The sequence below is a fragment of the Alexandromys fortis genome, unplaced genomic scaffold (genome assembly GCF_014885135.2).
Source record: "Alexandromys fortis isolate MF-2015 unplaced genomic scaffold, M_Fortis_MF-2015_v1.1 scaffold_52, whole genome shotgun sequence".
Taxonomy (NCBI): Eukaryota; Metazoa; Chordata; class Mammalia; order Rodentia; family Cricetidae; genus Alexandromys; species Alexandromys fortis.
Genome location: NW_026067929.1, coordinates 11,017,619 through 11,031,859, shown reverse-complemented (window position 1 = coordinate 11,031,859; position 14,241 = coordinate 11,017,619). Strand labels below are relative to the sequence as shown.

General features: G+C 41.5%; 1 protein-coding gene across 3 annotated transcripts in view; it reads left to right on the top strand.

The window, feature by feature from the left end:
- Pter (phosphotriesterase related) overlaps window positions 1–14,241 on the top strand; it is an 81,360-nt gene that overhangs the window by 45,221 nt on the left and 21,898 nt on the right. For all 3 annotated transcript variants that reach the window (XM_050144771.1, XM_050144772.1, XM_050144770.1), the window contains one exon: window positions 8,386–8,526. In XM_050144771.1, the coding sequence (XP_050000728.1) occupies window positions 8,386–8,526 (141 nt within the window). The remainder of the gene's footprint in view (window positions 1–8,385; window positions 8,527–14,241) is intronic.

The following is a 14,241-nucleotide window of genomic DNA, read 5'->3' as shown; positions in this document are numbered from 1 at the left end:
TATCTTCCATCCCCATGGTTACAAAATTAGAGTACAGACCACATGTGAGGCCCTTGGTTCAATACCCAGAACCTTGTCCAAAATTAGAGGGTTTTTTAAATCTTTTTTATTGAGGTAAGGCTGCCGTGAGCAGTGTAGAGCATACATAAGGAGAGGATTTGGTAATTATTTCCATTCCTTGAGACAGGGCTCATGCTGTAACCCACCCGAGCTACCCTGAAATCAACAGTGTATCCCAGAGCAGCCTTGAAATCCTGAACCTCCTGCCTTAGCCTTCGGGGTTCTGGAATTATAGACATGAGCCACCAGGCCTGACTTCAGTATTAGTTTAGTAGAATATTATCATTGGATTATAATGAGTTATATATTTGTGTAAAATGTCATCCAAGTTGTTAAAAATATATTTTAGGTTATTAAATGAAGAATTCTAGTTGAGTTTAGTAATTTAAAGTAGTTATTGAAAATTTTGTTGCATAATTAAACATTCCACGTACTCTATCTGTGCAAACATTCCTTGACTTTAAAGTGAAAAATTCAAGGGATCAGGGGAATAAATAAATACTTTTTTGGTATTTAATTTTTATAGTGGGCATTCATCAAAATTCAGATGCATGTATGAATGTCTATCTTTGCACGTGTACACCAACCTTTAAAATTTCACTTGATCAAGAATATACGACTTTGTGGGAAATGCAGTCCTTACTTCCTCCTGTGCTGGTTCAGTGAGCGAGGGAGGCAGAGCTCTCTCTCCACAGTTCCTAGCCTCTACCTCGGGAATTCATAGATCTAAATGCCTGCTGACTTATGCACAACAGAAGGGGAGAACACTGGACCAGGTACTGGAAGACCAGGCTTGCCTATGCTTCCTTTGCAGGATCCATGCTTGGGCTTCCGACTTCAGTAATGACATTTCGTGTGCCGTAATTATATATTCAGTGCATGGTGTGCTTTGGAACCTGCTCCTCCCATGTTCTTGGAATCACTTACTTCAGCTAATTAGTTGCCCCGAGTTCATCCCCCATCCCTGTCACTGTACTGACGGGCCCCCATGGTTCACCCCAGCGGCTTGCTGCTCTCCTTATTCTCGCCGGTGGCGGTGCTATTCGCACCAAGGCTTTCTCTCTTTGAAGTCCAGGCATGCGACCAGGAACCCGCCTCACAGAGATCTGCAAACACAGCTTTTCCTATCCACTCTTCTCTTATTGCCTGAATCCAGTCCTTCACTTGTCACCTGAATGAACTACTGTGAGTCTCCCAAAAAGGACTTGATTCCTTGGCCTTCCTGCAGAATCTGGTCTCTAGAATCAACTAGACCCATCTTCCCAAATACATCCCTCACTACATTCCTCTCTCTGACCTCAAACCCTTCAGTTAGTACCCTCTGCTTAGACACAAAATCCAAATACTTTGGTTCAAATACTTTAGTGCCCACTTCATGCTCTACTTGATCTCCCATAATTCTCGAGAAACTGTTTCAGGCGTCCTGTGCCTCAAGGCTCTCATACAAATGTGACACTCTACTGTAATATTATTCTATTCCTTGTGTCTGTTTGGAAGAGTATTCCATCAACTTGCAACTCACCAAAGTTTTTCCTAAACAGTCAAGATGCCTTTTTCTATTTGCTAGCCTCATTTTTAGAAGTACTTTTATCATGATACTTGGTAATTCTGTTTAGGTGTCTCTTTTCCTTAGTAGATACTAAGTTTTCTGAAGGACAGGACTATGTGTTATTTGTCTTTTGTTTTTCAGCTCATGGGTTATGCTAATAGAAGGCCAGCAATATTTTACTAATTAGAGAGATGAGTGGATGCTTTATTGGACATATGGATGGATGGATGGATGGATGGATGGATGGATGGATGGATGGATATATGAATGGGTGGGTGAGTGGATAAATGGATGGATGTTTTCTCTCTCATGTACTTCATCTTTGATAAGCTATTGCCTTACATTCAAGAGCAGCACGCTCCTTTCTTAACTCTCAACAGGTGTTCCTCCGGATTGAGTACCTCTTATGCAACACCTGAATCCCACCTAACTTTGTGTAAATGAGATACTTCAAGACTCAAGCGAATCCCTTCTTTCACGGTTTTTTCATGATATCTTGTACTTATTTGCACTAAAAAAATCTCTGGAACATTTAATTATAATTATTACTTTAAAACATCTGTCTTCTTCCACAGACTTTGTTACTATGGAGGACTGAAGGCTTTTATTCATATTTGCATTCCCAGCATAAAGAATAACAAAAGACAGGTGACAGTAAATGTTTGCTAAGTTAATTCATGGGGCATAGCTAGACCATGAAATGACAGTGTGCTTGGGAGTTCCGTGACCCGGGAGCCTCCAGACAAAGAGCAGGTGCTGCTGCCTTCTTTGTAGCACTCACGAATCACAACCTTTCCTCTGGCTCTTAGCTCTTCTACACGAAGGCCCAAAACCTTGTTCAAATTGTCATTTTATGCAGGGTACATTTTGACATTAAATTAAATCTCTCATGACATGACAAAAAACTAGAATACTGAGGGAACAGAAAGAATAACAAAACCAGTGTTCACATGCATGTTGACTCCAGCCTTGAAAGGCTAGGTAAACTGTAAGTCTGTTCTGAAAATGAAGACAGATCACTCCAGATGCCACCTCCTAGGAGGATGACAATACATTCTTTATTTAATATATATTTTCATTAAGTTAATGTGTGTTCCTTCTATAGATATGTTATTTTGTAACTTATAGTATCAATCTACTAGCTGAAGAGCAAAAGTTTAAAGCAGGCAGCATATGAAATTATATCATAGGGGTGACAAGAACAAATACTTAGGTCTGATTTTCATGCTGGGATTCCTGAGATACTTCATAAATGGCAAAGTAGTCATTTCTTTCATCAAAAGATATTGACTATTGAATTTAAGAACTCTTTTAACAATTTTTATTTTTCATATACAGAAATATATATGTGCGTGTACATATGTAGGTATATATTTATAGACATGTGCATACCATGATCTATGTGAGTAGGTTAGAGGATAATTTGTGGGAGCCACTCATTTCTATAATGTGGGTCCTTGGTATGAGGTTGTCAGGCTTGGTGATAAGTGCCTCTACCCAGGAAGCAACCTTGGAAGACCAGAAGTTCTTTTATATGTCATAGATAAAACCTTTATCTTAAAATCTATGGATTCTTAGAGTAGATAAGAATAGAGTTCTTCATGGATATGAAATATGGAAGGAAGAGGACTCTGAGGTTAGCACCTCCACTTCTATAAGGTGTCCTCTGAAGTCAATGATTTGAGATCTCACCTGACAGACTTCAAGTAGAGTCCTTTTTTTTTTCATATTGACATTTGAGAATAACTATTCTCTGAGTGAAAGCAAAGCCATTTGTGTAAACAAAGCCACAATAGTCCGATTCCAGCCTCTAGAAATCATCCAAATGAGTGTCAGTTTCACATAGGTCAATGATCCTGTTAAAGTTTAAGGAGCTGTGGGTGGGTGATTCTTTTAGATGTCAATGTCAGGAAGTCTGTTTCTCCACAGAGTAAGAGTCAATGGCAGTGAACAGAGCTTCTCTGGTGAGCAGGTATTCTCAGCATGGATGAGGCTGGTAGAAGTGGGTGCCTCCTGAGCACAGACCAGTCTGTGTTTCATGACAACACCACTGGGAGCTGGGTATTTATTTCTTCTGAGATTTACCTTTTCCATCTGTAAAAATAGAGATATGCATATTATATATATTTTATTAAATACCAAGTGTTCTCCCAAAGGGCTCATGTGTTGAAGTCTCGATCGCCAGCTGTTGAAGCCATTGGAAAGTAATAGAGTCTTCAGGGGAACAACTTCATCCATAATCTATTGATGAGTTTACAGCTGAATGGACTGACTGGAAGTGGTACCTGGTTTGAAGAAATAGTTTGGTGGGTTTATCTTGTCCCTAGACCCATTATTATTCTCATTCTGCTTCATTCTATGATGATAGCCAGACTAGAACAACACTGTGGAATGAATCAACTTATAAAGAATTTGGACCAGCCAGTTGTTGTGGCGAAAATCTTTAATCCCAGCACTGAGGAGGGAAAGGCAGGCAAATCTCTGTGCGTTCAAGGCCAGACTGGTCTGTCTAGTGAGTTCCAGGAAAGCCAGAACTATGTAGTGAGACACTGCCTCAAAAATAAAATAAAAGAGAGGAAGAGGAGGAGGAGAGGGGGAGAGAGAGGAATGAGGGAGGGAGAGGGAGAGAGAGGGATAGGAAGTCAAGAAGGAAGGAAGGAAGGAAGGAAGGAAGGAAGGAAGGAAGGAAGGAAGGAAGGAAGGAAGGAAGGTAGGTTTGGGTCATAGTTGTGGAGGTGGAGTCTGAGACCCGGAAGATATATTACCTTGAAACCCTTCTGTTAGAAATTCTGAATGCTATAGTGAGATCATTTAGCAAGACAAGTATCTTCAATTCATGGCCAGGCTGAGAAAGAAAGAAAGAAGGCACTGGCATCCAAATACACTCCTTTCAAAGGCTTCACCCAGTTCCTGGAAGACCTTCTTCTGTGTTCTACTTCTCTAGGATTCTACCTGCTAATAGTTCTGCGAGCTGGGAGCTCAGGCTTTGACGCATAAGGCTTTGATGAGCATGCCTTCGAACCAAACATGGCATAGTTGATATGAAAGGAGGTAAAGAAGGGTGTGGGGCAGCTAATATGGTGGTAGATCAACAAGTCATCTCATCTGACCTGGCGAAAGAAGATGCCTGTGTGCCCCTTAGCATTTATAAGGAACATAGGGCAATGTGAGGCTCATGCAAGAATGAAAGCAATCATCATGACTAAGGCTGTTCCTTCTCCTCCCTCGATCACGTTATTCATTTTGTCTAAAATAACTGGAAAGTCTTAATATTACCTATTATACCTATCATATTAATTATAAACCTACTTAGGAATTAAAACACTCTACAAGCTAATCTTGTCTTGTCCTTCTGGAGTTTTCCCTTCCTTTACCCATATACTCCCACTTGGTCCCCATTTTTTTCCACACATAGTTTCAGGATAGTGCGGGAGGAGAATCAGGTCCCAGGCTTTAAAATGACATACACTATGCCTATATTCAGTCCATGTAGTCTCTCCATTGAGTTAAGAGACGGTAACGGGACAAAGTTATGTGCTGTGGTGATGATTAAAATAACAGCTTCCAACTTCAAAATGAGTTTAGCACATTACGTTGATATCAGTTCTCTAGTTCATCAATGAAATCAAGAACCAGTAGGATTGTGGGAAACATCCAATGAGATGATAAAACAGCACAATGGCCAGAAGTGCGCGTGTGGGTTTGCATGCACATGCATGTGGAGGCCAGAAGTGCACATGTGGGTTTGCATGTACATGCATGTGGAGACCAGAAGTCAGTCCTCGGTGCTGGCCCTCAGGGGCTGCTTGCCTTGCTTTTTGAGACTAGTCTCTCACCAGGACTTGGGACCTGCCAGATAGACGAGGCTGCTTGGATGGCCAGGTATCTGCCTCCATCCACTCCCTCAGCACTGAGATTACCAGCTTCTGCCACAGTGCTTGGTTTTTGATGTGGTGTCGGGCATCGGTCCCAGGTTCTCATGTTTGAGCAGCAGACACTTCACCAGCTTGAGCTGCCCTCACCCAGTCCCTAGTTTTTCTTTCAATTGAAACTAAAGATTTTCCTGTGGCCTGATACCTACTGTATTTTATCTTGTTGCCTAATGTGTATGCCTTAATACATTATTTAAATGTAGAAAACTTAGTTTGGGGGCTTGGGCCAGAAAAAAAAAAGGAAAAGAATCTAATCCGACCTGTCAGTGTCTCCAGCCTCCCTGGCTTCCTTGTCTAGTGGCTTGCCTGTATTGGGTAATCAACAATTCAAATTTGAATCAAAAGAGAAAATACTAATCTTAATCTCTTCTCCCTCCTGTTATTTTAATTGTATATATTTTGTTTCTAAACATGGTTCTTTGGGAAAAACAGAATATGTTTACTACAGAAAAACACATCCTTTTAGCTCAGTAAGTTTGGAAGCAGAAGTCTGTCTCCATGGTGAGAAGGTAGAGAAGGAGTGGTGTTAATAGACCTTAGCACAGTGGTGATTCGGGTTTTAAAGTCTGAAAAAAAAAAAAAAAGCCTCCTTAGCCTCCCCCTAAAACAGTACCCTGAGCTCTAAGTTAGGTTAAACTGGTGAAAGAGAAAGGAACCAGTCATACCATGATAGCTCAGGATGGCCCGGAAGCATTGGAAGCCGACACCCCTTACCCCCACAGCACATGGGAGCCTAGTTAGTCCTCCACTGTTTAGGAGAAAAGCTTTGAAATACTCCTGAATGCTTAGTAGCAGAATCACAGACGTGTAATCATGCGCTAATCCTTGGCCCCTGAAGTGGCCAAAGTGGTACAGCATCAGTGCGCGTAAGAACCTCCAAGGTAAGAATGAGCTGTCATTTCTATTTCTTCTCCAGGCTCATTTCGGGCCCCAAGCAATCACTTCCCCTCTAGACCTTCATGCCATGTCTGAGTTTCTCTCCCTGGATTGTTTTCCACACTGTATTCTGGCAGGGTCTATTTATTCTTTCCTGTTCCTCCATGTGATTGAATGTCTACAGAGTTATTCAGGGGTAATATAATTTATTCCTTTTTAGTGGTTATAGACTAAATAAATTTCTTTAGATATCTTTTGCTCTGTCCTCTGTTGCCCTGTTTGTATCATCTTAATTTTTCCTATCCATTCATTTACATGGTTGTATCCTAAAATAAAAAGACTTTTAATATACCTATTAATCTGACAAGATATTGATAAATATTAAAATTTATTTTAAGAATACATATTAGTATATGTATATACTAATATACTAATGTATATTAGTGGTATATTGCATGTTCATATGAGTATGTAAGTGTAAGCTCATACATGGGCATGTGCCTCTGATGCCAGAGGTTGATGTTGCGTGTCATACATGTTCATGAGTACGGGCACATGTGTGTGTAAGCTCATGTATGGACATGTGCCTCTGATGCCAGAGGTTGATGTTGCGTGTCATACATGTTCATGAGTATGGGCACATGTGTGTGTAAGCTCATGTATGGACATGTGCCTCTGATGCCAGAGGTTGATGTTGCGTGTCATACATGTTCATGAGTATGGGCACATGTTTGTGTAAGCTCATGTATGGACATGTGCCTCTGATGCCAGAGGTTGATGTTGCGTGTCATACATGTTCATGAGTATGGGCACATGTGTGTGTAAGCTCATGTATGGACATGTGCCTCTGATGCCAGAGGTTGATGTTGCGTGTCATACATGTTCATGAGTATGGGCACATGTGTGTGTAAGCTCATGTATGGACATGTGCCTCTGATGCCAGAGGTTGACGTTGAGTCATGTGTTTTATTTTTGTTTTTCCATTGGAACTGGACCTCATCAATTCAGGCATGCTGGCCACTGAGATCCCGAAGTCTACTAATCCACTACCCCTCACCCCCGCCCCCTGGTCCGGCTCTAGGGTTACAGATCTACTGCGTCTGCACTCAGCATTTTTGTTGCTGGGGATCTGAACCCAGGTCCCCATGCTTCTGCTTTAAGCACTTCACAGACAGAGTCATCTCCCCAGTCCCCTAAATATATTACTTTTATGGATATTTCCCCTTTCAAAACTGTTGCAATGAAACTCACCTCACGTAGGCTTTGGAGTTAATTTCGGGGTCATTTCTCAAGAAAATCACCCTGCTGCCGCCATGCAGCAAGAGTTTCCTGTTTCAGCCAGACTTGCATTATGAACCTGACTGGTCAGGTGAGAACAGATACCAAATACATTTAATAGCTTTCATAGATTATGGCAGTCCTACAGGATGAAAATACAGGCTAAAAAGGTTTTTAGAAGGATATGGAACATATCCTAAAAACCATTCTGAAGGAGAGTTATAAAATTCTGCTTGGCTAATAGCAGAAAAATTAATGTAAGGACTAGTTTCTAAGGACTGTAGAAACATAACTTCATTTTCTAGGTATGTTTCCATATTTCTGGTAATTAATTGAACTTAGTTTAATTGAACTTGAACAACATAATGGTCATGTTTTTATAACATTCATTTTATGTATGTGTGTGGGCATGTTCATCCAGGGGGTACAGAGTTCAGAGGGCTCCTTGTAAGAATCAGTTCTTTCATTACACCATGAGCATCCTAGGAGTTGAACTTGGGTCATCAGGCTTGGCAGGTAGTGCTTACGATACCCACTCAGTCATCTTTCCAGTCCCTAAAGTATTATATATATATCCTGTATATATATATACATATATATACATATATATGTATATATATATACATGATACATGTAGAGAATATGTTTTTAATAACAGCATTAGCAATATATCTGTTTTATTGTCTCTAGGTCTATATTTAATAAGAAGGAGCTACTGGAGTTTGCTGAACTTGGCTGCTACTTGGAATATGATCTCTTTGGTACGGAGCTCCTTAATTACCAGTTGAGCCCAGATGTCGATATGCCTGATGATAACAAAAGAATTAAGAGGTAAATATGCTGGAGTCTCTCATCACATTCTCTTCTGCCAGTCCTTTGGGCTTGTCATATCTGGGTGAGTATTAGCAAAGATGTGGAAAATAGTATGCAGGCTGAAGCAGCATTGGCAGAGAAAAATAGATCTGAGCTGTTCCAGGGAGAAAATCTTTATATATTATTTCAAGAGGAAAATGAGTCATAGTAAGTAGGCTAAAGCTATCAGAGCCTTAGAAGCTCAGTGCAGATGGACAGCTGACAAGGGACAGGCAATGCCCTACCTTTGCCATGACAAGGAGAGAATGAAAGCCATTCCCCTCTTACCCATAGTGGAACCAGTTCTTCCTTCCTCGGGTTCATCTCCCTCAAGCCAAGATTTTCTGCAACTCTCATTTTAAATGCTTTATTTGATGTATCCATTAAGGTGGGGATTACAACTTAAATGATAAAATGCCACATGTCAACACCATACATCACACCGTCCCAACTTTGTCTAATGTGTGATCAAGCAAACCATGACAGAATTCATTCTTTGATAAAGTTGAAGATGGCTGCGTTGTTTGGTGTTGGTCACAGAGTGGCATGAAGATTGAAGATTAAATGAGCCAAGATAGGGAGTCAGAGAGGAGAAATATGTCTGAGATTGACAAAGAAGACTTTACTTTAGGAGTATCTTAGTATTGTTATCCATATCAGCGTGTGAAGCTCAGATCTGGCATCTGGACTGAGATATAAAAGTAGGCATAATCAATTGTTCAAATCTTGGGAATACGTAAGATCATGGAGAGGACGGAGACCTGTGGGCACAGGTACTGAATAGATGGAATCAGAAACAGCATCTTAGGGACAGGTAGGAAGACATGTTCTCAAGCTGATACCATCAGGGGAAATGTAATGGATCTCAGTGGGAAGACAGGCTTAAGCCAAAAGCTTGGACACCTACAATAGGCATCAGATAGCAAGAAGGATCAAGGCTGAAGGATAACAACCGGATTGCAAATTAGGAGACTCTGATGGTCAGGAAGTGTGGTCTCAGTAGAAGGCTTGAGAAATGAGTAGGTGCTAAGGAAGCAGGCAGGGAACGTGAAGCTACTCTTTGCAAAAGTGCAGTAGCAGAGAGAAACAGGAAGGTGGATCAATACTGGAAGACAAGAGGTGGGCCATGGAAACATTTTCCAAAGCTGAACAGTTTATGAAGCTAAGATCAGAAGTTGGGAGGGACAGAGACAGAAAGAATATGCCCAAGAAAGAATGGTAACTCTAAGAGATTAATACACACTTTACGTATAATACAACACACAGAGTTTTTCTATGAACGCCTGGTACTGCTTATGGAAATATTCAGTGAATGTTCACACAAAAATGTCTGGGAAGATAAGAAATGTAGAGTCAGGTGCTTAAGGAGGCAAATAGGTGGAATTTGGGGAGTGAGGTGAACATTACTTGAGAGAGTATTTCTCCTCTGAATTGGAAAAACAGGACACAAACAATAATGTTGATGAGATAGTGTCTTAGCAAGAATATCCAGAACTGAAGCCAAATACATTTTGGTATATGAGGGTCTTCTTTCTATGTGTTGCTTTCATTGGTCAAAAAAAGAAACTGCCTTGGCTTTTTGATAGGGCAGAATTCAGATAGGTGGAGTAGACCGAACAGAATGCTGTGAGAGCCATGGCTCTCCTCTCCAAGATGGACGCTGGTTAGACGCATGCCAGTAAGCCACAGTCAAGTGGCGATACACATTAATGGAGATGGGTTAAACTAATATGTGAGAGTTAGCCAATAAGGGGCTGGAGATAATGGGCCAGGCAGCGTTTAAATGAATACAATTTGTGTGTTGTTATTTTGGGGTATAAGCTAGCCAGGCGGCTAGGAGCCGGGCGAGAAGCCACCTGTCACTCCTTTTACTACAACCTTTGTGCTCTCCAATCTTGGTGGGAGGCAGACATGATTTTCTCCTGAGAAAGAAGGGGTAGATTAAAGGCAAGGTCCTCTGGGGCACAGGGAAGAGTAGGAATGGGTACTGGTTTGCATGCATATTCTGAGACCCATTCGACCCTGGAAATCATGATGCATGACTGTGTGTTGGCACAAGTGCTCATGTTTTGCTGATTGCTTTCCCAAATGAGGTTTTTAATATTGATAATAGTGTGAGTGGAGCACTGTGGGTAGAAGCATTAAATGTGCACACATAAAGAAATCTAGATTGGAATTTTTTTCTGAAAGCTGCAGTTGGTAGCAAAGGAAGGGTTGAAAAATGAGGGGCAGGGAGTCAAAGCTGGAGGTAAGATATGAAGAAATGTGTACATATTTAGAAATAACGTAACAGAAAAGTTAAGCTGTAGACTTTAAAGAAGTGGGTGAGTACATGCAGTAGGGCAGGGTAAGTGGGGACAGTACCAAGAGGCTGAATGGCCAGCATGGGAAGCTGAAGATTAAGATTCAGAGAGAGAGAGGGGTCCTGTGATAACAAGGACCAAAGTATGGGTTTTGAGTAGAAACCTGCTGGAATGGGAAATGTAGAAGGAGTGGCGGGCTGCGTTCCCGGTGCCTGGCCACCCACATGGCTAGCTTTATACCTGAAATAACAACAAATTGTATTCTTTTAAATACTGCTTGGCCCATTAGTTCTAGCCTCTTATTGACTAATTCTCACATCTTGATTAACCCATTTCTAATAATCTGTGTAGCACCACGAGGTGGTGGCTTACCAAGAAGGATCTTAACCTGCGTCCATCTTGGAGAGGATAGCATCTGCTTCACTTCCCTTCTTCCCAGCATTCTCTTCAGTCTACTCCACCTATCTAAATTCTGCCCTATCAGGCCAAGCAGTTTTCTTTATTAATTAACCAATGAAAGCAAAAGATAGACAGATGACCCACCTACATCAAGGAATGAGCAAAACTAGAAGTGAGAAGTAATGTCCATAAACTGAGATATATCAACAGTTGAACATGTACACCATGGGGCTGAATAGAATATCTCAACCCCATGTTCATTCCAAACAAGCTGAAGATTGTTCTCTTAGGAGACCAACCTTTATGTCTACATAAAGTGGTCCTAGACTATTGTATATTGGCATTTGTCTACAGTGATCCCAGTAACAGTAAAATATGCTCCCATTTCAATATCATTAGGTAGAGACAGCTAGCTGATGTGTTTTACATAGTTGTGTACAGTGAAGACTATTCCACATGAGTCAAGTACTTTCTGCAACCGCATCAATGAAACTGTCATTTCTGTTTTTATACTCAATTAGTTCTTTGGCAAACAAATTCATGGCCTCTTTTTGTGTGTGTGTGTGTGTGTGTGTGTGTGTGTGTGTGTGTGTGTGTGTGCCTGTGTCTCATGCATGCACCTTTGAGGCACAGGGTACACATGAACATATATGCCTGAGTATGTGGCAGTCAGAGGTTAATGGCAAGTGTCTTCCTCGTGGTTCTCGGTCCTATGAACTGAAACAGGTCTCTTGTTGATCCCAAAGTCTGCTGACTCAGCTAGTCTAGCTAGCCAACATGCTCCAGGGATCCCCTGACTCCACAAGCCACGGCTGGCATTACAAGTAGGTTACTATATCACATATTTTCTTATGTGATCTTCATTCTTATGCAGCATTATCTCAAGACAAGACAAACTTGGGGCTAGCAAAATGACTCAGCAATTAACACTACTTCTGTCTCGTGGGGCTGGAGTTTGGTTCCCAGCACCCATTTCAGGGACTTACAACCACCTGTAACTATAGTTCCAAGGAATCTGATGCCCCTTTTAGCCTCCACAGGCACCTGCATGCATATGGTGTGCTTCACACACACACACACACACACACACACACACACACACAAATTCTTTTTCAAATAGATCTTCAATAACTCTTTCATGATGAATGTCAACATATTTTAAATTCAGTTTGGAAAGAGAGGTTTCCACTCTGATCTGACTTTTCTTTCTAAAGCTCTTTGGCCAATGGGTTGTGGCCTGTGCCTTCTGTGAGGTTCCCAGGCCTTTTAGAGCAAGAAGGGAGGGGTGATAAGGGGGATATGATAATGACTGACTTCCCAATTAATCCTTCTTAACTATGTTGGGCTATTAATTCAAGAACAAAAAATCTAATTTTGGTTATCTCTTATTGTGCCAGTGTAAGCATTCTTTATGTATTAAACATTGAATAATGTGTATATGTGTGCATGTAAAAATATCTGTATGTGCTATACGTATGCTTGTGTATTTCTTGCTTATTTGTTCTTAAATTAATACTGTGTATTTGTTCAGTCTACCCAGCTAGTGATGATGACTGGGTGACCTTTGGGGTTGTGTGCATCCCCGGCCCTGACTGTCCCCATGGGCTGAGCACTTGCTTTGCAACACTCAGAGACAGTCTTTTCCCAGCCGGGGGAATCTGGAGCTTCCTGAGTGCAGGAATGTCGGCACACGCTTCTGCCTACCTCTGGTTCTCAGAACCAGAAATTTTGTGTCTAACACCTGTTTTCAATCTTATGCTCCATTTCTCAAATCTTATTATATCTCTGCCTTTTCACACTTTGTAGTCTCTCTCTAATATTTGTTTGCAAAACATGGACTCATTTGTATTGCTATAATTACTGCGATTTTTTTTTTTGTCTTCTCATCTGTAGTGGTTCCTCCCTTCTGGCAGCTTCTTTGTCATGCCTGTTCTTCTGCACGGTGCCGCACCATCAGAGTTGAACTCTCAGGGTAGGCATGTCCAGGCGCATTCCGCTCCCGATCGGCATGATTGTGTTTCTGGAACCAGAACGTTATTGTGCCCATGAGATAACACAGCTCTGGCGCAGTGACTGCATTGTGCTTTCTACACGTTTCCTCTGCCCTGCCCCCGAAAATGAATTTATTCATAGTTTAACCAAAATAGGAAGAGAAGGTCCCCAAGTTTCTCTTCTCCTTTTCTGGGGTGGTGTTACAATTTTGTATGGCTCTCATTTTTAATTACATGCATTTAATCTATCTATTATTCTCTCTTATAACTTTCCATTTAAGAACCTTGTGTTTCAAGGTGGGATACAGGTATGTTATAGGAATTTTTCGTTGTATGTTGTCATAGTAATGACACATCAAAATTCTCGGAGAAGCAACGACTCTACTGCTGAATCACAGCCTCAGCTTGAGGAGGAATGACCCAGCTTTTCTTTTGTTGTTTTGGGGAAACCAAAGTCTGAAATAGGTCAGGCGTGCAACCCTGACGTGGCCTAAGGCCAGGTAATCCTGAAGTCTCACTCCAGCTCCCCCAACTTCAGCCTCTGGGTGGGATTCCATTACAGACCTGTGTGTCTCTACCCCATCCTTATAGGCAGTGCTGGGGACTGAGCCCAGAGTCTGTGATGCATTAGGCCTAAGCTTGCTACACCTGCAACAGGAGATACAGTTCTCAGATAATAAGGAAATATGTACAACCCTGAGAACTGCTCAGGAAAATCAGTCAGGCAGCAAGTGCACCCGAAAAGACCCCATTACTGCGACATTCCATTCTGATCAGTGTCGTCCTAGGCTCTGGATTGCACGTGTATTCTATCAAACTTCTCCCTGTGTATGATAAATGGCCATACAAATGATCTTAGCGAATCCCCCTGAACTACAGTTTTGTTTTGTTTTGTTTTCAAAAAGTACCTGCAGATCAGGACTTCAGGACCAATTTTAGCAAGCCAAATAGCGTTAGTGGCCTAAATGAGATTATGGGTTGTGCCTGCTGAATGCTGGTTT